The 27,405-nt window shown below is 42.0% G+C and overlaps 1 protein-coding gene across 5 annotated transcripts in view; it reads left to right on the forward strand.

Moving 5' to 3' along the window:
* Positions 1–27,405, forward strand: part of PDE3A (phosphodiesterase 3A) — a 294,071-nt gene that overhangs the window by 228,073 nt on the left and 38,593 nt on the right. For 4 of the 5 annotated variants that reach the window (XM_089689113.1, XM_089689115.1, XM_089689117.1 and 1 more), the window contains 4 exons: positions 8,810–9,070; positions 10,694–10,848; positions 12,352–12,470; positions 23,054–23,270. In XM_089689113.1, the coding sequence (XP_089545239.1) occupies positions 8,810–9,070; positions 10,694–10,848; positions 12,352–12,470; positions 23,054–23,270 (752 nt within the window). The remainder of the gene's footprint in view (positions 1–8,809; positions 9,071–10,693; positions 10,849–12,351; positions 12,471–23,053; positions 23,271–27,405) is intronic. The other variant, XM_089689114.1, reaches the window with a different exon arrangement.

Genomic DNA, 27,405 nt, shown 5'->3' on the forward strand with positions numbered 1-27,405 from the left:
TAAACAAAAAGCATTTTTTTAAATTGTACAGAAAACAGATTGTAACATTTTTTATTAGTTTTTGTTTTTTTTACAATTTCAGTGTTTGTGTTGCGTTGTGACAGTTGCAGCCTTCCTGGCTTTAGCTGTCACTGTGCTGTCTTTGCAAGGCTCATTGACAGCTGCATTGTAAACAAAGACAGTGGGATTATTTACTAAAGGCTAATAGTCTGGGCACTCCAAGTGCAGTTGCTCTAGGTCTGAGGGGAAGCTCTGAAATGAAGGGAAGCTCTGCTAATTTCTATCATCCAATGATGTGCAAGCAAAACTGCTGTTTTTTATTTTCCTTGCATGTGATTGGGTATTCTTTGCAAAGTGAAACTTTTCCTCATTTACTAAGCTCTGGAGCAACTGCACTTGCAGTGCACAGTATAGTTCCCTTTAGTAAATCAACCCCAAAGATTGACTTTGATAATGATCACATGAAACAGAACCCATACTCATTGGCTCAAACTCTGGACAAAGTGCTCACTCCTCACCAGGGGCGGACTGACCATTTGGAAACTCGGGCACTGCCCGAGGGCCCGGGGTCAGTAGGGGGCCCCATGAGATGCCCCTGGTACCTTTTTCATAGGCTTTTTTGAGTTTGGGCAAAGACACAGGGGCCCCATGATCCCCTATTGCCCGGGGGCCCCATGAGTTGTCAGTCCGCCCCTGTTCCTCACACAGAAGTTCAGTGAATGGCTCTATTATATAGCAGGTCATAGACAACAGGTGACCTCCCAGTACAGGGGTTCTGGCTCCACTGATGTTTTGTTATGAACCCACAAAGATGGAAGGTCTCCGAAGATGGTGCCAGCATCTAGCCAATCAAAGTGAAAGCATCCAACTGACAGGACCATTCCAGAATAACGATTTACAGGGGAGAAGTTCCTCCAAAGCCGTATATGAGAAGAGCTTAGTAGGATATCAGATTCCCTCCTCTATTAATTCTTTCATGTCCAGGCTGCTCGGCCTGAGAGCTTCTCCTGGGCGATTCCCACTCTGAGATGTTATCACAGGTGAGAATTATATCCGCCATGAACAGGGAAAAGGCCTCAAATGAAAAACACAACTTTCCGACCTCAGAGTCTGCTCCGTCTACATGGCAAATCACAGAAAATGCTGAACTGTAGACAGCAGGATTGGAGGGAGGACGGCACCACCTGCTGGAGGTACAAGGAAGATGGAACCTGCAGAACTATCCCAGGGATGTTGGTCAACTGACGTTCCTCAAATCTAAGAGTTTGTGTAAAGTGTTCATTCTATTCATCAAGAAATAGCACTTCAGTTATGGGCGGATATTAGCAAAATGTTCTTTCACCTCTCAGCCACTCCGGTAGGGAAATCTGTACAGCACGTTCCCAGGTCAACCTGGCAGATGCCAACTTGTCTTTAATTGTTTTTGAGAGTGCAACAAGAGAGGTGAGACTTCATTATGGATGCTGGTGTGGGGGACCAGTGTGTGAGTGTAGTGTCTAGGATCACAGCTGGGTGAACCATTTAACGCACCAAAAGGCATTCGCCACCTATGATGTAATATTTCCTGTTTAGACTGGAAGAGACTGACCATCTGCCTTTGATCCCAGATGTACCCAGACAGAAAGCCTATTGCTTTAATAGGAAAATGTCTGCCAACTCGCAGAAATATCAGGCGTATGACAGCAAATGGGATCTGAGAAAAGCAGAGGTCTTAGGTGTACATCTTGTTTGGAAGGTGAACACTAGGCCAAGGTGTAACATGTCACTCCATTCTATGAGAGTACCAATGTTGGAATATTCATATCTATGAGAGTTCCAATGTTGGAATATTTATATCTATGAGAGTACCAATGTTGGAATATTCATATCTATGAGAGTACCAATGTTGGAATATTCATATCTATGAGAGTACCAATGTTGGAATATGTATATCTATGAGAGTACCAATGTTGGAATATTTATATCTATGAGAGTACCAATGTTGGAATATTTATATCTATGAGAGTACCAATGTTGGAATATTTATATCTATGAGAGTACCAATGTTGGAATATTTATATCTATGAGAGTACCAATGTTGGAATATTTATATCTATGAGAGTACCAATGTTGGAATATTCATATCTATGAGAGTACCAATGTTGGAATATTCATATCTATGAGAGTACCAATGTTGGAATATGTATATCTATGAGAGTACCAATGTTGGAATATTTATATCTATGAGAGTACCAATGTTGGAATATTCATATCTATGAGAGTACCAATGTTGGAATATTTATATCTATGAGAGTACCAATGTTGGAATATTCATATCTATGAGAGTACCAATGTTGGAATATTTATATCTATGAGTGTACCAGTGCTGGAATATTCATATCTGTGAGAGTACCAATGTTGGAATATTTATATCTATGAGTGTACCAGTGCTGGAATATTTATATCTATGATAGTACCAATGTTGGAATATTCATATCTGTGAGAGTACCAATGTTGGAATATTCACATCTATGAGAGTACCAATGTTAGAATATGCATATCTATGAGAGTACCAATGTTGGAATATTTATATCTATAAGTGTACCAGTGCTGGAATATTTATATCTATGAGAGTACCAATGTTGGAATATTCATATCTATGAGAGTACCAGTGTTGGAATATTCATATCTGTGAGAGTACCAATGTTGGAATATTTATATCTATCAGAGTACCAATGTTGGAATATTTATATCTATGAGAGTACCAATGTTGGAATATTCATATCTATGAGAGTACCCATGTTGGAATATCTATGAGAGTACCAGTGCTGGAATATTTATATCTACGAGAGTACCAACTGTGGAATATTTATATTTATAGGAATATCAGCGTAAGAACAATTACAGTACTATCTATCTATGGGAGTACCAAAGCTGGAATGTTATGGAAAAATAATTTAAACTTGACACTTCAGTGCGCAGAAAAAGGTAGAGGCTCTCATCGCATAAACCGAATGTCACACAGGAGTTTATTTACTAAAGCTGGTTCTCTCAAAATCTCGTCCACTTCTGCATAGAAACCAACCAGCTTTCAGGTTTTATTGCTAAAGCTAAAATGAACAAGCTGAGGTTAGAATCTGATTGGCTACCATGCACAGCTGCACCAGATTCTGAGTGAACCAGCATTAGTAAATAAGCCCCACTGTCTTTTTGCAACCTGGACTGGAAAGAAGTGGCGGTTCAGCCCTCCTCAGATAGGGGAAATCTAGAGAGAAGATGACAATAACAGATGACACGTTTCGGGGACCTAATCCCCTTCCTCAGAGCTATGGCTGATGTCTCGCACACTTCCAGGGTTTGGGAGACATCAGCCATAACTCTGTCCAGGGGATTGGGTCCCCGAAACGTGTCAACTGTTATTGTCATCTTGTCTCCAGTTGGAGGTGGAGAGCGGACTCATGCACTGTGCTTTATGCATTTACATGCCTTTAGCTCACTTGTCTTGTGAGTATAACATTTGAATTCTTAATCCTTTGTTGAGGATATGGCGCTAGGCATTTGCACCCTCTCTGTTTTTGTGTTTCACCAAAGCTGTAATATGTATATCTATGAGAGTACCAACATTGGATTATTTGTATCATTGAGAGTAGCAGTACTGGAATGGGAGTACCAGCGCTCAAACATATATATCTCTGAGAGTATCGATTCTTGAACATTCCTATCTATAAGACTGCTCGGCATAGTACAATATACTTAGAGGGATGATAATGGCGGTGGGTCTGCAGGACATCAGATCTTTCTATAGAACACAGATTAAGTCTCTCTCTCCATCATCAGACTGGAATTCGTCTCCCTATTTTTCTTGTCTCTGGCACCAATGTTGCTCTCACAGTCGCAGCGCAGACTGCACCATCGGGAATTCACACGCTGAACTGTGGCCAAGTGGCTGCGCTCCAGGCCCGGCAATATTTGTACAGCAGGGAGATAGATTGGCGCGGCTGTCTGTGTGATGATCTGCAGTGCGGACAGAGCTGACACTTCTCAGTGTTTGGTGGCCGTGGGAACAGATCAGCTCCCCCCACATCTCAATGTACACACAGACACTATTGGGGGTGACTGCAGGGGACTCGGCGTGAAATTATAAGTGAGTTGTTCTGCGGTGAGATGGAGAGCTATTAGTAGATTGCTATCATTTCTGTTTTTATATTCGAGGGTTTTCAAAATGTTTCTGCACTTTTTTTTTTAACATATACAGTATATGGATGAAAGTGCAGAAACATTTTGAAGCCCCTCGTGCATAGCTACTGTACTTAGGTACAAAACAATAAAAAACATACAGCTAAGCACCTTGCGGCATCCTCAGAGCTCTTATAAAGATTGCTTAATCTACTTCAAGAGGAAGAGAATTCCTTCCTGATCCCCAAAGAAGACTGGAAATCCCTTAGATAAACAGGCTTCAATGTCACGTATAAATATTATTAGCCGCTTATATTTTGTGGAATTGGAAACACATCCAATTTATTTTTGTTGTAATCTGCACTCTAGAACTATCCAGATCTGGAAATCTCCTCGTAAGCCACGCCCAATGTTTGAGAGAGGAAGAGATCTTTATCAATCAGTTTTACCTGCAGGCCCCCAAAGCTCCTCCCACAGCACAGAACTTTTCCCACTCTGCAAATCTCCTCCTACAGTGCAAAACTCAACCCACAGCACAGAAACCCTCCTACAGAAAAGAACTCCTCATACAGTGTGGAACCTCTCCCATAGTACAGAACTCATGCCACAGCACAGAACTCCTCCCACAGTGCAGAACCTCTCCCATAATACAGAACTCCTGCTACAGTACAGAACTCCCACAGTGCAGAACCTCTCCCATAGTACAGAACTCCTGCTACAGTACAGAACTCCCACGGTGCAGAACCTCTCCCATAGTACAGAACTCCTGCTACAGTACAGAACTCCCACGGTGCAGAACCTCTCCCATAGTACAGAACTCCTGCTACAACATGGAACTCCTCTCACAGTGCAGAACCTCTCCCATAGTACAGAACTCCTGCAACAACATGAAACTCCTCCCACAGTGCAGAACCTCTCCCATAGTACAGAACTCCTGCTACAGTACAGAACTCCCACAGTGCAGAACCTCTCCCATAGTACAGAACTCCTGCTACAGTACAGAACTCCCACGGTGCAGAACCTCTCCCATAGTACAGAACTCCTGTTACAATGCAGAACTCCCACGGTGCAGAACCTCTCCCATAGTACAGAACTCCTGCTACAGTACAGAACTCCCACGGTGCAGAACCTCTCCCATAGTACAGAACTCCTGCTACAACACGGGACTCCTCCCACAGCACAGAACTCCTCCTACAGTGTGGAACATCTCCCATAATACAGAACTCCTGCTACAGCATAGAACTTCTCTCACAGTGCAGAACCTCTCCCATAGTACAGAACCCCTGCTACAACACGGAACTCCTCCCAAAGTGTAGAAATCCTGCTACAGCATAGAACTCCTCCCACAACAGAGAACCCTTCCCAAAGGACAGAACTTCTCCCACAGCACAGAATGCCTTCCACAGCTCAGAACTCTTCCAACAACTCCACCCACAGCACAGGACTCCTTCCACAACACATAACTATTCCCTCAGTGCAAAACCCCTCCCACAGCACAGAACTCTTCCCACAACTCCTCCCACAGCACAAAACTCACACAGTGCGGAACCTCTCCCATAGTCAGGGGCGGACTGACAACTCATGGGGCCCCCAGGCAATAGGGGATCATGGGGTCCCTGTGTCCTTGCCCAAACTCAAAAAAGCCTATGAAAAAGGTACCAGGGGCATCTCATGGGGCCCCCTACTGATCCTGGGCCCTCGGGCAGTGCCCGAGTTTCCAAATGGTCAGTTCGCCCCTGTCCATAGTACAGAACTCCTGCTACAGCTCAGAACTCCTCCTACAGTGCAGAACCTCTCCCATAGTACAGAACCCCTTTTACAGCTCAGAACTCTTCCCACAACTCCTCCCACAGCACAGAACCCCTCCTACAGTATAGAACTCCTCCCACAGCATAGAACACTTCCCAAAACACAGAAGTCCTCCCACAGTACAGAACTCCTCCCACAGCACAGGACTACTTCCACAACACAGAACTCCTCCTCAGTGCAAAACCCCTCCCACAGCACAGAACTCTTCCCACAACTCCTCCCACAGCACAGAACTCTTCACACAGTGCAGAACCTCTCCCATAGTACCTGCTACAGCTCAGAACTCCTCCCACAACACAGAACTATTACCATAGCACAGAACTCCTCCCGCAGTGCTAATCTGACTTTTGTTTTCTGTTTTTATTTTAGTGAGAAATAAAAAGAAAGTGCACCTGTCCGTCCTAGAGACTCCAATACAGGCACACTAGCTGGCATCACAACATTTTCTTGATAGGGTCCTGTTAAACCTGCCCCACTACCACCACTGCACAGAGCTTTACCTTGGAGCCTAAAGGAAGCTCAGTGACGGTTATTTTCTGTGTAAAAGCTTGTTGAGCCTATTATCTGACATTTAACAAACTACCCCTCCACCTCATAAGAAAAAAAATCTGTTTCTGTAACTGCCTAAAAAATGTTATCTGTAGCTGAGATTTATTTTGTCTTTTATTTAACCCCTTACTTTTACCCACTTTTGTCTTTTAACCCCTTCTTAAGTTGCATCTAAAAGTACATGATGTCCACCTAAGATTCCCCTGTCCAACGGATGACAAAGCTGCAATGCGATTTCACTGCAGAATAAAGAGAGTTGTCACCCTGTTATAGGAAGTGAAAACACAATCAATCTAGCGGCAGGATGAATATGTAATAAAACTATGTTACATGGGGACTCAGAAATACAAAATAGCTGTGTTAATGCTATTGACAGCCTGCATCAAATGTCATTTTCTCGTTTCACCAGTGTTCCACTTTAAAGAAATAACATTGACAGCTTTCAGTTAAAGTTGTCACTGGCACACAAAATTGTGTCTGTCACAAAAAAAAAACAGTCTCAAGTCCAACTTTGACAGGGGTCATTGTTATATTTGTACACAGTTAGCTGATTTACTAAATGAGTAGAGAATCTTCACTCAGGAAACGGTTTGAATATTTACTTCAATTATCTAATTGTGTAAAAAGTATCTGCATGTGATTGTGTATTTACAGTGAGCAGGAATTTGCTTTTCACATGACTGCACAATTAAAGTGAATATTTATGCAGTATTTGAGTGAGGGTCCCATTCACACTTAAAGTGTTACTAAACCCAGGACCCTGCATTCACTATATCTGGTCTCTCACAGTACACAGAACATGGAAGTGCAATTATTTTAGTAAATATAAACTACTAAATAATACCTTTTCTCATCAGCAGTATATAGCAGTCTTGTGACTTCTATCAGTGTCCGTCTGAGCACTGGTTAATCTTGTAGGGGGAGTTTTCATTCTCCTCTGACTGTCCTATGAGTCTGCATGACCCCTGACCCTCTGTCTGGACAGCGCTGATTGGCCCCCTGATCACATGCGCCCTCCCAAAGAGAAAAAACTCTAGCAATACACACTAAACTGAGCATGTGCAGAGTGACTCCTAGGGATCTTTACTATCAGCAGATGGACTGGGGACAGTAGAAGAAGGGGAGGATCAGAGAAGATAGGATCAAACAGCTTTTTTTTTTTTTTTTTTTACAATGCGGAGGATTAACCCCTTAGGTTCCACAGTGAGTATAACAAACATGCTTTACTGCATATACAGACTGATTTTACTGTATATACAGACTGATTTCACTGTTGTGGATTTAGTAACACTTTGAGGCCTCATTCACACGTCCTATAAGGTCTGGACAGCAGATCCCTGTGGCAAGAATCAGTGGATTCCTACAGCTGGAATCAGTCACAGATGACTGCAGACAGTTGTGGCCGGGAAACCTGTACAATGCAATGGCAAACTGTCTGCTGCTATAACCATCCCTGGATGCAATCTGCCTGTGTCCAGGGCCGATCATGTGTCCCTAGCCACGGACAAACCACTGGATGTGCTCATACATGCGAACAACGGCGGACAGCTGCTGCGCCCATTCAGCCTGTCATTGCTTTGTACAGGTTTCCCCGCTGCAGCTGTCCCCTACCACCTGTGATCCCAGCCACAATAGTCTTCCTCTTTATACCATAGGGATCAGTTATACGGAATTTATAGGACATGTTAAGGAGGCCTAAGCACTCCATTGTGGTGTATTAAAGGACACATTAACGTGTATTGATCAAGGCAGTCTATTGATTATGAAAGGGCTGCTAATGCACCACAGTGGATAGAAAAAATGCAGGACCCTTTTTCAACAATGCAGGGCATGGTATTCTGTGTTGGACTCTACCAAACAGCGCAATTGGGACCTTTCACAATGAATGGGACTGCAACATACCACACATAGAGCAGGTGTATTGCCATTGCCCACAAATGCAAATGAACTCTTACTAAATCAGCTATGGTGCGTTTATAAAATTAATTATTTCTCTATAATATGTTTTTCTTTAAATTGTTTTTAGGTATTTGCAGTTCTGGACAAAATATTTATTATGGTAAACTTTACCAAATTTACTTATTTTTGTTGCACACAATTTTGTATGTTGGTGCTGAATTTTTTTGAGGTTTCCATTACTGTGTCCAAGGGCTTTGTTTGATGTCATGTGAATCTTCCTGGGTCCATCCCTTGACACATAAGAGAGTTGGATAGAATCACAACATTTTTGGGAAAGGGAATGAAGGGGAAGGGGGACAGGAAAGTAGCCGATTTATAATTTGTTGTGTTGCTCCAGTCTTCAGGTACCACCATCACTGTAGATATCGCTGTTATGGGCGAAGCTCATGGTCTCATCACGGACCTCTTAGCTGAACCGTCATTACCGCCACACGTGTGCACTTCCCTGAGGGCGGTTAGTAACCTACTGAGCACCCAGCTCAACTTCCAGCCAATCCACAAGCCCAGGGTGAACCCCCTCGTCACCTTCAGTGAGAACTCTGCATGTTCCGACTCCGAGGAGGGCTCCGAGAAGGGGGAGAAGATGACTATACCAAAGGTCAGAACTCATGCTATGCACACATTATCTATATTTGCTACCAATGTTGTTCTGTAGGTTAACATAATTGAAATTAACTTTTTGTTTCAGAAAGCTATAATGGTCTATGAAATATTTAAAAAAATAAAATTTCCTTCTTGCAACCATGGCAATGGTAAACAAAATTTACTATACTCCTCATCCCCCTACTCCTGTAACTAAAGCATGAAATCATATTACAGACTTCCTTTCATTTGCCACCCCTAGCATCATTCTGGGTAGTATGAATGAGATGATGCTGGGGATGATACTGGGAATTTATTCCAACACTGGTAATGATCATGTCATTGTAGTTAGGCAGAACCTCCCACTTAGCACTTATTTAATAAATGAGTTGAAATATTCAGTGCTATTATCTACAGAACAGAAGCAGGTGAGAACCTGTGATAAAGGCAGACAATTCTTGCTGTGTGTCAAGTTGTTTTCCTCTACAGCAGGGGTGTCAAACTGGCGGCCCCTCCGCCTCTGCCTTTGGGAGTCATGCTTGTAATTGTCAATCTTGCAATGCCTCATGGGACGTGTAGTTTGGCAACAGCTGGAGGGCCGCCAGTTTGACACCCGTACTATACAGGAATGGAGTTTCACTTTAGAATGAACATCAGGAGATTGTTTTGAACATGTTGTTTACATTACTGAACACAATTGTCAGCAACAGCTCCCGTGCTTTCCTTGTGTTAAAGGAGCAGCTAATAAGCAGTCCAGTGCCCAATTCCCTCATAAACTCTGTGTGGCCCACACCCATTATCATGGTGACTGCTCATTCAAGAGCAAAGAGGATACCATTGTATTATGGATATGAGCTTTTTTTGACTGGTTCAGACCAGCACAGTGGCAACATATGGAAGAGGAATCAGGGTGCAATTTTCTTGAACATTGATGGGTAATTTCGTGAATTTGATGGGAATATAAGAAAAATTGTGAATTTCTAATACTGAGAATTCAAATAAAATCTGCTAAATTTCAGTCTTCCTACATCTCTTTGTAGCTGGTTGTGAGTTGAGATCTTTCCAAACCAGCCATTCTCAACCAGGATTCTGTGGAACCCTAGGGTTCCTCCAGTGGTTGCTAGGGGTTCCTTGAGCTATGGTTGATTGACCTCCCCTTTGATGAAGCCTGCATAGTTTCAGGGCCAGCACCATTGTCCCAGTCAGAGGCAAGACACCAGTTGATCTTTAGTGGTGGCCTACTGATCACCACTGTAGGACTTTCTTGTTACCAACCAATGTAAGGGGCATTTTTCCCATTGACTCCTGATGAATTGGTTTTAGCAGGGGTCCCTGAGACCTGAAATATGTTTCATGGGTTCCTTTATGGTCAAGAGGTGGAGAAAGGCTGTTGTAGCCATTTCTCTAATGGTAACCTGTCCTTCTTGGGGGGGGATTCTCCGTGTGAAGCCATTGCCCATAGCAACCACTAAGACTGCTTGTTTCATCTCATGGAGAATAAAGTCATGATTGGTTGCTGATGGGTAACAGCTCTGCACTAACTAATTGTTTGATCTTATATTAGAAAGAGAAATTAACAAATTGTCTCTAAATAATTAATGTGAAACACTACTCTTGTTATGTTCCCTCACATCTATAGAGGTTACGGAGAAGTCTTCCTTCGGGACTATTACGCAGAGTGTCTTCAACTTGGACTACAACCACCTCTGCGACCGGATTGCCGACCCTAGAACCGGCACCAGTGAGGCGAGACCGCAGTGGTAGTATTAAGCCCACTGATACAACGTCCTCGGGGTAACTAAATTAACACTTACTGTAACAAAGTTTGTGAGATATATTACTCCACTATGACACCATTTATATTGCTTAAAGTGTTTGTAAAGCTAAAATCTCTCTAGTCTGGGGAAATCCCATCTTGCACTATTGTCATCAGAACTGGAAGAACTTTCCTATTGGAAGATTTCCCTACTTTTCCTGTTCTGGTGACAACTGTAACATTTTGAATTTCCCATCACTCTCTGTGGCATGTGACCTAACGCTACCCATGCTCCATGTAAGTGCCTCTCTAGGCTTTTTTGGCCAATGCTGCAGAGACAATAGGACAGATATAATGAAAACAAGTCAGTTGTCTGAAATAATGGCATAATGGCAGGTTGAGCCCCTGCCTGAGAACATATAAAAATCCAGTGAGTGGCTCATCTTTCTGGCTTCCACGTATAATTGAAATGTTACTTCATTCCAGACTGGCCCTCTTAAGTTTTCACAGGGAGTTGGTGACAGTAGTCTGATACCTCATTCTGTAGAGCTCTAGAGCTCTGAAGTCTCATGGCTATGGTGGAAATTGTCAGTTGATGCACATTAATTGCCCATTTAGAGTGATAAAGTATGCCAGCACAGTCCTCTGTATACATGTTAATTTCACAGGAGTTAGGCAGGTAAATGTTGTTCTATGTATTTCTTGATCACAATGGATGGGTCATCATGAAACAACAGACCTCTGTGATGTCTATGGGTCCTGGGAGCCAGGTGCACATAGACAGATTTGCACCTGTTAAATCAAATACTTTGTACAGCAACATTAGATCAACAACACTGTACTGTAAGGATCTATTTGATCGGATATCTCTTGGATGGTATGTTTCTTACTGCTAGTGTAGAAGGATCATTTCTGTCTTTCTATCTAAGAATTTGTTCTCCAACTTTGAATTCAATTGGCTGCAAACTGTGGTATGTGTGGTATGAAAATTGATGATACAGCAGGAGGATTATTTGGGCTCTCCCGTATGTACCCCCTGGTGTTCTTTCTGAGGGGTGCCTAGGTATAGACAATGTGGAAAATTGGTGGGTGGAAGAGGGATCACATTTTATACAAGTTGCTCTATGAGTAGGGAGCTCCATGGGAACAGCACCTAAACATGCAAACAGCTTCCTCTGTGCGACCTTTGTAGAATTCCTTCATGTTCAGATGAAGATGACTTGGGAAAATTTGGAGGTGGCTGATATTTGCGTCACCCAATCAAATTTTTTCATTTTGATGTAAAAGTTCATAGTATTGGTGTACAAGTGGATACACTCACACTCCAACACAGCAGGGTTGATTTACTAAAACTGGTGGGTGCAAAATCTGGTGCAGCTCTGCATAAAAAACAATCAGCTTCGGGGTTTTATTGTCTCAGCTTAAATGAACAAGCTGATTGGCTACCATGCACAGCTGCACCAGATTCTGAGGGCACCAGCTTTAGTAAATCTTCCCCATAATGTTGTTGTTAAGTTGTTAATGATCCGAACATCTCTCAGCAGTGGCAATTCCGAATCATGGAACAACAACCTTCTTGGAAACATCAGTAAGAGCCGCTCCTTCTCCACCCCATTCGTTGTGTCTAACGTCAATCACCTGAATTCCAAACGAAGACAAGGTAAGATCCCTAAATACTACACATAGGTCTGTGAGTGTGATGCTAACATAACAGTGCAGAAGCCCATAGTATCCAGAAGTCAGTTTAGTAACGGAAGGAATACGGATTCTGATCTGTAGTGTCTGCATACAAGAAGCTGTGTACTGGATGAGGGCATACAAGGCCAAGCAATCCTACACGACGGAGTGGAGACAAGCCTAGCTAACCTGAAAGGGTACTGAGCAGAGGAAACTGGCACATGGAAGAGAAGGAAGGATAAATACAACCCCTGGCAAAAAGTATGGAATCATCACTCTTGGAAAATGTTCATTCAATTGTATAATTGTGTAGAAAAAAAACCTTCTGGCAATAAGAAACACTTAAAAAAATAAAAATAAAAGAAAACTGTAGTCAGTTGCAACTGTTTTTGCAGATCAAGCAGAGGAAAAAATATGGAATCACTCAATTCTGAGGAAAATATTATGGAATCATGAAAAACACCATTACTGCCGCCTCAACCTTTGGAACATTTCCAAAATCCGCCCCTTTCTGACCAATGATACCACAAAATAACTTATCCACGCCTTGGTTTTATCCCGCCTTGTTTACTGCAACTCCCTCCTCACTGGTACACAGGCTATCGCCCCTTCAGTCTATTATGAATGCTGCTGCTAGACTCATACACCTTACCAACCGATCAGCGACTGCTGCCCCTCTCTGCCAATCCCTTGACTGGCTTACAACCACAGCTTACAAAGCCATCCACAACACTGCCCCTAGCTACATCGCCAACCTCATCCACAGATACCACCCAAATTGCCCACTCCGCTCCTCCCAAGATATCTTCCTCTCTAGCTCCCTCATCATCTCTTCCCATGCTTGCCTCCAGGACTTCTCCAGAGCCTCACCCATCCTCTGGAACTCCTTACCACAGTATGTCCGGTCAGCCCCCACCCTGTCTGCCTTTAGGCGATCTTTGAAAACTCACTTATTCAGGGAAGCCTACCCCACCTCCATCTAAGAACTGTACTTGAATCACCTCCACCAGATCATTCCCCGCAGCTATCACCTTTTGTATCACCTCCCCCTTCCTTTAGATTGTAAGCTCCACGAGCAGGGCCCTCACATTCCTTCTGTACTGAAATTTATTTTAATTGTACTGTCTCCCTTATATTGTAAAGCGCTGTGCAAACTGTTGGCACTATATAAATCCTGTATAATAATAATAATAACAACTACAGTACACCAGTAGTATCACCTCTGGCTTTTATAACAGCTTGAATTTTCTGGGGCATAGATCTAACTATCTACAAACCGTATTCTTCATCAATCCGGCTCCAACGTTCTCTTATTACAGTTGGCAGATCAGCTTTGCAGGTTGGAGCCTTGTCATGGACCATTTTCTTTCATTTCCTGAATAGATATTCAATTGGATTGAGGTCCGGACTATTTGCAGGCCATGCCATTGACATATGTCTTTCTTGAAGGAAAGTTTTCACGGCTTTTGCCCTATGGCAAGATGCATTTTCAGCCTGAATAATAATGTCATCATCACCAAACATCCTTTTCAATTTATGGAATAAGAAAAGTTTCCAAAATCTCAATATAAACTTGTGCATTTATTGAAGATTTAATGGCTGTCATCTCCCCCGTACCTTTACCTGACATGCAACCCCATATCAATGATTGTGGAAATTTGCATGTTTTCTTCAGGCAGTTGTTTTTATGCATTTCATTGGAAGGGCACCAAACAAAAGTTCCAGCATCATCACCCTGCCCAATGCGGATTTGTGATGCATCACTGAATATCACTTTCATCCAGTCATCCACAGTCCATGATTGCTTTTCTTTAGCTCATCTCAACCTTGTTTTTTTCTGTTTAGGTGTTAATGATGGTTTTTGTTTGGCTTTTCTGTTTTTAAATCCCATTTCCTTTAGGTGATATCTTACAGTTTGGTCACAGACATTGATTCCAGTTTCTGCTCATTTGTTTTGTTGTGCATTTTCTGTTTTCAGCGCATATTGCGTTTTCTATCTTGACGCTCTGATGTCTTCCTTGGTCTACCAGTATGCTTCCCTTTTACAACCTTCCCATTTGATTTGTACTTGGTCCAGATTTTAGACACAGCTGTCTCATAATCAGCCAACATCTCTTGCAATATTCCGTGATGATTTACCTTCTTGAAGAAGTTTTATAATCCTCTCCTTTGTTTCAACTGACATCTCTCATGTTGGAGCCATGATTCATGTCAATCAGCTAGGTGCAAGAGCTCACCAAGGTGTGCAAGCACTCTTTTTTAACTGCAGACTAATTAGCAGATGTAATCTGAGGCAGAGGTTTGTTTTAGAGCTAGTTCACACTTGATGCAGTTCAGTGCACTTTTTTTCTGCATCACAAATGCATGCACAGTGTTTTCCATGTATTCCAATGGCCCTAGTTCACAATAGTCCAGTCTGTTCCAGTCACTTTCCAGTGCAGAAAAAAAAGTAGAATATGCTGCATTTTTTCTGCACAGAACCATACTGGAACATGACAAACTGCACCAGAACTGCGTGTGGTGTGAACTGTAAGCAAAAACGTATCCGGAATGCAACCGGAGTGCATTTTTGTAGTGTGAACTGACCCGTAGAACGGCAAAGTACATGGTGATTCCATAATATTTTCCTCAGAATTGAGTGATTCCATATTTTTTTCCACTGCTTGATCTGAAAAAACAGTTGCCACTGACTACAGTTTTCTTTCTTTTTTTTTTATTGTTACAGCCAGAAGGTTGGAATGTTAAATGAAAATAGTTTGGATGCATATCTGTGATTAGTTTTTTTTCTACACAATTAAACAATTGAATTTTCGAAGACTGGTAATTCCATACATTTTGCCAGGGGTTGTATAACCTTCCTGCAGTCAGTTACAGGGGATGAAATGTAGTGAGTCCAGCCAATGAAGTGTGGGGCACGCTGGTGACAACCAGTTTTGAACTGATAGCCAAGGCACAGTGCAAGCACAAGGACATGGATAGTGGGAGGTCCATGAGAGTCCTTTTGTCATACTCATCAAACATGTCAGGGGAATTATTTAGTGCACTGTGTTTTATAACGTGGGCAGAATCATATTAAAGTGATGAGATATTGTATTGTAAAGGTGGCAAACTGACTTACCTGGTTACCGGGTGCTCTGCCCCAACACCCTGAGCCAATCCTAAATACAGGACCTTCTGCCTCCCTTCCCCTCCTCCCCCTTCCTCCCTCAGTGCCCTGGGCCATTCCTGAGCACAGCAGCCCTACTGCCCCCCCTCCACATCTTTGGGTGCCCTCATCTAAACCTAAACAATGTGCCATTTTAACCCCCGCTTTCCCTCCTGGTCAATCCTGAACCCAATGTCCCTCCACCCAACCCCTTTCCCTGACAGCCCTGAGCCAATCTAATTGCCCTTCTGCTCAATTGCCCACCACCCTGAGCCAAATCTGAACACAGCACCCTTCTGCACCCCCCCCCCCCCCCGCCAAACACACACACTTTTCCTCCCCCAGTGCCCTGAGCCAGTCCTAAACATAAACACAGCACCCTTCTGCCTCCCTTTTTCCCATAGTTTCCCCAACCAATCCTAAACACAATAGCCCTTCTTCCCCCCCAGGACCGTGAGCCAAACCTAAACACAGCTCCTTTTTGACCTCTCCCTACCTACCCCCCCAGCACCCTGACTCCACCCTGATCACATTTCCCTTCTGCCCAACCCCTTTCTCTTGGCACCCTAAGCCAATCCTTAACACAGCACCCTTCTACTCAAGCTTCCCTTCCCCGGCATCTTTAGCCAATCTTGAACACACTCCCTTCTGACCACCCCCTCTTCCCCTTGGCACCCTGAGCCAATTCTGGATACAATGCCCCCTTCTGCCCTTCCCAACACTTTTAGTCAATACTAAACCCACAGCCCAATCCAGCCCCCACCCTCAGCTCCCTGATCCAATCACGGCACCCTTTTGTGTCCCCTTTCCCCACAGCATCCTGAGTCAGTCTTGAACATAGTGCCCTTGCAATCCCTCCCACCTTACACCCTACTAAGGCAGAGTGATTTCAGCTACCATGATTTTGCAACACAATTAGCAATTTTGTGTTTGTCAAAATGTATCCATGCAGCAAATTTTGCAGAGAAAAATACCCCTTTAAAGTGTTACTAAACCCACAAAAGTAAAATCAGTCTGTATATGCAGTAAAGCATGCTTGTTATACTCACTGTGGAACCTAAGGGGTTAGTCCTCTGCATTGTGTAAAAAGGATGTTTGATCCTGTCTTCTCTGATTCTCCCCTTCTTCCACAGTCCCCAATCCATCAGCTGATATTACAGAGCCATAGGAGGCACTCTGAAAATGCTCAGTTTGGTGTGTATTGCAAGAGAATTTTTGTTTTTGTTTTTGGTGCATGTGATCAGCACATGGCCAATCACCACGGTCTATACAGAGGGTCAGGGGTCATGCAGCCTCATAGGACAGTCAGAGGAGAATGAAAACTCCTCCTACAATCTTTAACCAGTGCTCAGTCAGACACTGATAGATGTCACAAGACTGCTATATACTGCTGATTAGAAAAAGGTATTTAGCAGTTTATACAATATTTAAACTATATAAACTAATTGCATTTTCATGTTCTTTGTACTGTGGACGATCGGATATAGTGAATGCAGGGACCTGGGTTTAGTAATACTTTAAGACTAAAAGCATGCAGCATTCCTAACTGTGAGGAGCTGTAACTGTTTGGTATGGTTCTAGCAACAAAGACAAGTTTTCATGAGCTAAGTGTTAAAGCAGAACTTCAGCCTTCCTATCAGTCTTTCACAATTGTATATTATTATTATACAGTATTTATAAAGTGCCAACAGTTCGCTCAGCGCTGTACATTACAATGGGAGACAGAACATGTGACAAAACAATAACAATACAATGCGATACATGAGAGGTTCGAGGGCCCTGCTCTTTCGAGCTTACACTCGTATAGCTCCTTCACTGTATTGTTTACTATGAGCATGAGCAGTGCATGCCATACTTTTAAAAAATGCACTGACCGGATTGCTTGGTACCATGTGATCCAGTGCAGGCAAACACACTGCATTTATGAGCTACGTTTGCAGTGTCGTTAGAATTATATTAGCATCCTAAGCAGATTGCACACCCAATGCATTTTAAACTTGGGTTTCCCATATTGATTTCCACTGTGAACAAGCCCTGAGTGTAGGGAATAATAATGATAAAAAATTTGAAAAATATTTTCTGTTCTTTGTTTTGTTTTTTGTTTTTTTTTCTTAAGTTTATTTGTTAAAGCAAAGAAAAAGGCATACAAAATAATACAAAAACACAAATGTGCTTTATATATTTGTGTTTTTTTCTAATTTGTATTTTATTGTTATCCATACATTTAAAAAAATCAAGTAATAATACCCACAAATTAATGAAAAGCACTAATACATTCTTGTTTACTGTTTCTTTCAGCACACCATGTGTGATCACATTGCTTTGTTTATCAATAAATGTCATGTGATCACCATATCCTTGCTGATCTTCTGACCAGTGGCTTTGTTGATAAAAATAATGCAATCATGATGATGTGACTTTTGTGCATCAACATTAGTACATCACACTGCAAACTCCAAGCTTTAAAGGGGAACTTTTTGTAATGCCAAAGCTGTATGGCAATATTAGCAGCCATTTCTGATGAGAATTCGGCAAACGTGAAATCAGCAAAATCTTTTTGATCATCCCCAGTAAGAGAGCACCCCCCCCCCCCCCCCCACTCCATAGACGGCTGGAATTTTTCCTGCTTTTTTTTTTCTAATTTTGTCTCAGATGACAGGAAATGACACACGTGAGAACCGCAATTCTGATGTCAAAAGTCCTCCTATCGCTGTGCTGTTAACCCCTACCTGTCCAGATTGTCACAAGCTATAATGGAAATATGTTGTGTAGTTTGCTTTGCTCTGTAACTGACCTCTATAGGAACTAATTATTTCAAGGATTTTTACTATACGGCTTGTAATATATATAAATGCATGGCAATTTGTGAATGACGTTATGCGGGTTATTGTGAGCATTCATCCCGCTGCTCCCGGAGGTCATTATTGGTGCACGCTATTCCTGAGTCAGCCAATAGTGTCATATTGATGGACGATGCAATAAGCGGAGGCGAGGACAACCTGGTGTGCTGATTGGCCCCAGCCAGAATTATTAAAATAGTTTACAGATTAAAGCGATTTCAAATCTACATGTTCCGGCCTTCAAACAACTACAGATTAATATTCTTTATATCATTTATGATTAATATGGCATCATCATCTGCTGGGGCACTGTAGGAAGTGTTACAAACAAAGCTGACTGAGGAAGCCCAAGTATCCTATTTTGATTATAATTGTTAACCAGAGTACAATCCTCAAACATTGTAATACTGATACAAAACCTGTATGTGGGGGGGATGGGGGCCTAAATTACTTATATGTTTAATAAAAAATTTAATATGAACATATAAAATGTATATTACAAAGGAATAATTATACCACTCTCTTCTGTAAGCTTCATCAGGGAGACAATAAAATTCATAAAAGCAGCAAGGGCAGCTATGCTGATGATACAAATCCATAAAAGACTTTCCAAAGGATAAGAATATGGAATGTAGAGTAACATATATTCCACAATGGCTGGATGCAGCGTGAAGAGAGTTCCCAGCATGCCTTACATTGCCCAATATCTTCTGAAACATGTTGCTGCAAAAGAATCAGCGGAGATGTTATTGGCTTTCAATAGCAACACGACATTGGGGGGAATTCACAAAGGTGTCTGCCCCATTATACTACAAACAAGTATACTGGCGCAGGAAACTGATGTTTGTGACATGCCCTACATTACCTAAGCAGATAGACCTGTTTCAAGTCTCTCTGCGTCACCCACACCAGTTTTTGTTTCAGAGTAAAATAGAAATGGGCACAGGATCTCCTGCTAATTACAATTGGATTGTGGCAGTTTTCAGTGAAGAAAACTGCTGCAGCTCCCCATCAATTTGGATCTGTGATATATAAAGACAGCTCCTGTACCTCCCTGCCCTCACTGCTTTATCCAAGCCTGCAGCTTTAACAATTCTATCTTTTCAGTCTTGTACTCATCTGAGTGGGGAGATGGGGACGGGGGGTAAATTGGGGCAGGATCACAAGCAGCCCAAACTGAATGAGTCTGTGCTGTGTCTGTAACAGACACAGCATATAACTGAAAGCAAATCACCACATGTGTTAATCACAGTCAGCATCTGCTCTATAATTTAAACAGTATACATGCAGTTTTTGTCCTTTAACCAGCGAGTTGAAGGAAAAAAAATCTCCCCTGCTTTGCTGTTGTATTCTGACAGCAGCGACCCCCCCCATCAGAATACACTGACTCCCCCCCCCCCCGTCAGCACTGCAGCAGTGCCGTTCGACAGAAGCCAGTCTAATGACAGATGGGGCTACAAATGTACCAAAGTTTGGCCAGCTCTTGCTTTGGGTAAGTGTAGACCCAACTTTAGTTTAAAAGAGTGGTGCACACTTTATGCCTGTGCCACCTTTTGTTAACCCCCATTATGTGTTAATGTACATAATATGTATTGGTATAAAAATCTGCAGGTTAATCATTTGCCTCAAAGCACAACATAACTCCTAGCCATAATCCCAAACCCTACCATCAAAACTCCTGTTTTTCAGCTGTCATTCTAAACCTCTATCTGCTAACCTAAACCTCCCTATCTGTCACCCCTATCCCTCAAACCAATCCTCTGTCATCGTAAATCCCTATCTGTCATCCAAACTCCCTATCTGTCATCCTAAATCTTTTCCTGTGATTCCAAACCCATATCTGCCCCCCATCATTCAAATCAAACCTGTCTGACTTCCTAAATCCATATTGGCCATCCCAAACCTCAGCTTCCTAAACCCTCATCTCATACAGTCTGTCATTCTAAACACTAATCCTTAACCCATACAGCAACCCATAATACCTCAATCAATCAATACAAAGCATAATAACCAGTCATTTTAACCATGATATTAGTACTGATAATAACGCCTTTTGCACACTGTATCCATGACAACATTATCAGCCTGGACACTGATTATCCCAGAGGATGGAGATGAAATACAATCTGCATCCAACAACCTGTACTGAGGGACTAGAAGATTCGACAACTTGTGCAGAAGTCTGGCAGGGCATGCAGGGTCTTGTACTTCACCAGCAGAGAGAGCTGTGCATCTGTTGCAGGACTATTTTCTATGCCTCAAATCCATGAACTCTTCATGTTAGGTACATAATTCTGCCTGCATACAATCCAGGTACTGCTGAGAAGGAATTCTTTAAGATTGCATTGGCTGAAAATAGCATTATTTCTGCACAAATGTTCAATTTACCTGACATAACAGTGTCATACTGCAGTGGGTGTGTCACATGATGAAACAGAACAAGACGCAATGGGGAGGATTTACTAAAACTGGAGAGTGCAACATCTGCATAGAAACCAATCAGCTTCCAGCTTTTATAGTCAAAGCTTAATTTAACAAGCTGAAGTTAGAAGCTGATTGGCTACCATGCACCGCTGTGCCAGATTGTTTTAGTGAATCTCCCCCAATATGCTGACTTCCCGAAGTGTGTTTTACTTCCCCCAACCACCATCTAGATGTTACACGTCTGTACTGCACAGACATCCAGGAGGTCTGACACGGTGGTAAAAAATGTGCCTTTTTTTGTCTTACTTTGTATTTTCAGTGACATTGTTTATTTTTTGCCATTGTACAAAGGCAGAAAAGGCCTCTTTGTATCTCTTTGCATCCGCTGTGTTGAAATCCTGAATCTGTGACAGAAATATTTTATCTTATGTTAATAAATATGTTTTGGTTTAAATAGAAGTAATTGCGTAACTTTGTGTTTTTGTTGTGAAATGGCTGATTGGATGATGTGGGAACAACGGAGAACGAATGGGGGTGTTTGCTGTCAGCTCTCCATGCTGACATGAAACATACCAACTTAATGATGAGACAAACCTGAAGAGAAACTGTCTATGTGAAGCCTGACACAGAAGCAGCAAATGTCTGGCCTGTATGGCAGGGCTGGGGAGGTGAAGTTTGTTCTAGTCAGTGCATGGTGGCTTCCATTTGAGGCTTCTTACACAGGTCTCTGCATCCAGTCAACACTATCAAAATGCTTTTTGCTTTATTCTATTTTTTATGCCATTTACATCTACAGAAGAGCAGAGGGCTGTGTGATTTCTGAGCCTTTATCTGAAATCATTTATGCTGAGAACAGCTGTTTGTTGGGGGAGTTGCTGCTACCAGCTACTTTATATGGCACCACCTCCACTAAAATACAACCTTGGCTGTTCCTCATGTGGAGTGGAGGACTTTAAGACCTGGTTCATACTAATGCAGTGCAGGAAACGCTGCAAATCCTGTGTGTTTCCCGCACCGCCTTGCAGTCGCATGGTGTTCATGCAGTCTGGTGTGGGTGTCAATGGTAAATGAATGACACCCCAAAACAGATCGCAAAACACACTGCGATTGCCAGAAATCTCATTGCATGGGTGAGAACATCCATGTGATGCGATTCAAGTGCAGGTTAAAAAAAAAAAGCGTTCTGCACCTTTTTGGTGCAGATGTGATGCGACTTGAGCCATACAAAATTTATGGCTCAAATTGCACTGCACAGACATCGAATGTAATTCATACAGGAATGCAATGCAATTCCTGTGCAAATTATATGCGGTGTCCCTCACCACATTAGTGTGAATCCGGTCTAAAGGAGAATGAACCCGGTCTAAAGGAGAAGTATAGCCAAAGCTCTTTTGGCCCTAGTTCACCTATGAACTATATTCAGCCAACAGCAGGCTAAAATCTGCTCTTGTCTGACATCACTCAGCTGGTCCAGGCTCTGGAGGGATCCCAGCTTTAATGTTGGGATACACCCAGATGACTGATCAGTAGCCGGCTTAACCTCTCAGCTCCAGTGAGCACTGGAGGGAAAGAGCAGAAATCTGGTGAAGTAGCTTCAGTTAAGCTATCTAAGTTCTAACCAGCTATCTAACTTCAGATAAAGGCTTGGCTGTGTGACAACCAAGCACTTATCTGAAATTAAAAGAAAAAAAAAACAGAATCTTTGGTTAGAAAAAATACTTGATAGGGAAGGAACGATCGATATATTTCCGGTCCTCTACAGCTGGCAATACAATAGTAGAGTTTTGTTAGAACATTTTAATTTTAAGAACATTCATTTCATTTTCTAATCATTTGGTCATTGGTTTTTGACTGCAATGACAAGAAAATTTGAAGGAGGATGGAAAATTTTTCCCAAACAAAGCTCTAACAGTCAGTGTGGTATTTTATGTATCTTTGACAGCTTGTCCTCTAACAAATAGTATTTCCTGGCACATCTGATTTCTGAAAAGGGCTCAGACTTCACTCAGTCCTTCAGCTCTTTGATTGATATATGTAAAGAATAATAATAAATAGAAAGAATTAAACCATTGTCTTAGGAGAAACAAATGCCTGGAAATGTATTGCAAAGATACTTTGTGCCCTTAATGACAAATATTGTGAATATCTCTTCCTCAGGTATCCCACCCTCAATCTCTCCGCTCACTTCCCCGTGTCACTCACCCATTCACGGCACACCGGCACCCAGCCCCACGCTAAAGTCATTGCCAGTGCAGTTCACAGATTCCGAGGGCAGCCGGCTTGGCCTGAACCCACACAAAGCCTTAACGTGTTCCCGGAGTGCGCCGGAAATTCCCGAACCCGTCCCTGAAGACACCACCGCTGTATGTAGCAGGTAATCACATGTATGCATCAATCTGTGTGTCAGCTCTGTGTGCAGACCTGCCCCCTTTTGAACGAACCAAATATCAACCACAAATGTGAGATCATCAGATCACACAATTGTTTTGCACTAAGGACCTTTAGTATGGCTCAGAGTTAAAGCAAGCCATAGATGACAAAATTTTCTTTCCTTCAACCAGGGGTTGCAGTAAAGAAAATCATTTAAACACAGTCAGTTTTGATGGGGGAATCCCTGCTGCAGTGCTATTGTGTCCTGGCGGGGAGCCTTCTGGTGGCTAAAGCCAGCAGCCGTGATCGCATGCAAAAAATCTGACCGGCTGGTTGTACTGAAGTCGATCAGTGGATCAACTTCAGTGCAACCAGCCTGCCCATAGATGGATCAGATTTTGGCTGATCTATGACTTGCTTTAGCTTCCACATCTTCTTGATAGCACAGGACTCCCCCAGCTACTTCTCAGCTACATAGTTAGTCTGGCTGAAAAAAGACAAAAGTCCATCCAGTTCAACCATGGAAAAAAAAAGTTATAATCCTTTACCCACAGTTGACCCAGAGGAAGGCAAAAAAACCCCAGCAAAGCATAATCCAATTTTCTCCTGCTGGGAAAAAAATTCCTTCCTGATCCCCCGAGAGACAATCGGATATTCCCTGAATCAACTTTACCTATAAATGTTAGTATCCAGTTATATTCTGTGTATCTAAGAAACAATCCAGGCCTTTTTTGAAGCAATCCACTGAGCTGGCCAGAACCAACTCTTGAGGGAGTCTATTCCACATTTTCACAGCTCTCACTGTGAAGAAACCTTTTCGTATTTGGAGATTAAATCTCCTTTCCTCCAGATGTAAAGAGCGTCCCCTTGTCCTCTGTGATGACCTCAGGGTGAATAACTCTACACCGAGTTCACTATATGAACCACTGATGTATTTATACATGTAGATCATATTCCCCCTAATCTCCTCTTCTCAAGAGAGAATAAATTCAGTTCCTCTAATCTTTCCTCATAGCTGAGCTCCTCCATGCCTCGTATCAGTTTGGTCGCTCTTCTCTGTACTTTCTCCAGTTCCCCAATGTTCTTTTTGTGAATTGGTGCCCAAAACTGAACTGCATATTCCAGATGAGGTATTACTAATGATTTGTACCGAGGTAATATGATATCTCTCTCTCTGGAGTCTATAACTCTTTTAATACAAGAGAGGATTTTGCTCGCTTTAGAATCCGCAGCTTGGCATTGCATGCCTTTATTAAGCTTGTGATCTACCAGAACTCCCAGATCCTTCTCCACCATTGATTCCCCCAGTTGTACCCCCCTAGTATGTATGATGCATGCATATTCTTAGCCCCCAAGTGCATCACCTTACATTTATCAACATTAAACCTCATTTGCCACATAGTTGCCCAATTAAACAGTACATTGAGGTCGGCTTGTAAATTGAAGACATCCTGTAAGGAAGTTATTCCACTGCACAGCTTGGTGTCATCTGCAAAGACTGAAATGGGATTTTTAATCCCAGACCCTATATCGTTTATAAATGTATTAAAAAGTAAAGGTCCCAACACTGAACCTTGGGGACACCACTGACAACCCTAGACCATTCGGAGTATGAATCAGTAACCACTACTCTTTGAGTACGATATTTTAGCCAGTTTTCTATCCATTTACATATAGATTTTTCCAAGCCCGTATACCACGTCCACCGCCATCCCTCTGTCCAAGGTTTTGCTCACCCCCTCATAAAAAGAAATCAGATTTGTTTGACAACTTCTCTCTTTCATGAATCCATGTTGTCTGTTGCTTAAAATATTTTTTTCCAGCAAGAACTCATCTATGTGGTCTTTTATTAAACTCTCCAGTATCTTCCCAACTATAGAAGTTAAACTAACAGGTCTATAATTACTTGGTAAAGATTTTGACCCCTTTTTAAATATTGGCACCACATTGGCCTTACGCCAATCCAGTGATACTATGCCAGTCATTAAAGAGTCCCTAAACATTTGAAACAACAGCTTTGAAATGACAGAGCTCAATTCTTTAAGGACAACTGACAACAGGTCACTGGTACTTTTTGGTGTGTAGCTGTTCTCACAAAAACCAAAAGAAAATCCAACATCTCCCCTGACTGTCTCGAACACTAAGGATTGCTCTTGTGCAGCAGTACTATGCAACACATTTTGGTATGCTGCTGTGTCAATTATTCATAGTGGCACCCCAAAGGACCTTGCCGACAGACTTGTATTACACCACAACCCATGATAACGCACTACCATGGTGCACTATACCATAAAAAAAGTGCGTGCAGATATTTTTTGTGAATTTTGGTGTGTTAGACAGCCCTTTACAAATTAATTGGCTACTTTTACTTAAAGCATATTGACGAGTGGCATAACGAGAGTCAGTGCGCTTGAGTTAACGAACCACATTAGTTTGAACCCAGCCTAAAGCATCTAACCATTAAAACATGAAGATTATTCAAATTCAAACATTTTTCTTGTAGTTTTGGATGGAGTGTGTAAAGTTTGTTTCATTGCCTGTGTTCTTGCTAGGGAGCCTCACCCCTTCTATTTGTCCTGAAACAGAAAGTGCTGGCAAATCCAAAGTGTTACCTGAACAGAAATGGAGGGGAAATGTTACAATGCGGCATTTATTCTTGTGACAACTGTTTAAGAGGGATTTCTACTTACTGCGGAGAGATCTCCTCTTTCTTCCTGTTCTGTCTTTGGAATAGGAAGTACAGAAAAAAACAAGAGTATCTAACCGTTCCTTTTTCCATCCAAGACTAAAAAATGTTTTGTCTTTAGATAGATTTTAATTTAATCAGACCCTAAAACTGGACTGAAACCCTAAAGTGACCCCCCCCCCTCCATCCCCCAGTAACCTCTCAAATTGAAGTCTGACTTTAACCCTGAAACTTAACCTAAAACCCCAAATCTCTGACCCAATGTAACCCCTAAACTTACCCCCAACACTGAACTGTCACAGACTTAACTGCTTTCTATGTATTCACCCTATCTGTGTTGGCTGGAGCATCAGTGCTCATAGCTCCACGAAGAATGATAGCTTCACTTTGTTAATGCCTGATCCAGAAAGGATATGTGACACAAAAGTTATTCACACCGGCAAACTATATATATATATATATATCTATATATATATAGATATATATATATAGATATATGTATTTATTTTATCTATCTATCTATCCATCTATCTATCTATGTCTGTGTCTGTGTGTGTCTCTCTCTCTCTCTCTCTCTCTCTATATATATATATATATATATATATATATATATACACACAGCATGTGTACTGTATATATGTGTTTTTATAGATGTGTAGATATATACACATACTGTATATATATATATATAAATATAATATACACACATATATATACAGTATGTGTGCTGTGGGCTTTCAGGAAATGTGGTAAAAACATGCAGCCCAATAGAAGCACACTCTAAAAATGCAGGTAAAATGCATGGAAGCCATGTGCAGCAATGTGAACCTGGCCTAACAGGGTGCCCCTTAATGGATTCCCCAAAACAAACAGGCAGCAGTTGTACATTTTCAGTGTTTTGTCAGCAATCAGCCATTCACACAGCAGACAGCTCTCGTAGCAAAAAGAGAGAGAGAGAGGAAGGGAGAGATAGAGAGACCTGTTGCATGGTAGAGACTAACAATGAGGTCTGCTTACCAGGTAAGATGAGGGACTAGGAAAGGAGGCTTTATCCCACCCAAAGTTCTGCAAAGTCTCTGGGCCTTAGGACCTAGAACACAACTTATGATGATTGTAAGAAATCAAAAGTTTGTTTTCTCCCAATTAGCCATAAATCCTGGAGCTCCTCACCATGTGTATGTGAGAAAACTAGGTGACATATCCACACTGTCTACAATCCTGCCAGCCAGTGCCTTACAATACATAGATATATAAATAAGGCTTTTTATTTCCAAAGATAATCAAAATTGATGTTTTTCATTTGACGTAGTCCTCATAATACTGTAAAAATGGAATATTAAAAAATTGAACTCAGGATTTAGTACTGACTATGAATCCAGATGTTTTATGTTCTATAATTGTGCTTGTTTCTTTTATGGTCCCAGAATGGGGTACAGCTGGTGTGCTGACCTGG

Source organism: Staurois parvus, unplaced genomic scaffold, assembly GCF_062004578.1.
Source record: "Staurois parvus isolate SC_StPar_1 unplaced genomic scaffold, SC_StPar_1.0 ptg000469l, whole genome shotgun sequence".
NCBI lineage: Eukaryota > Metazoa > Chordata > Amphibia > Anura > Ranidae > Staurois > Staurois parvus.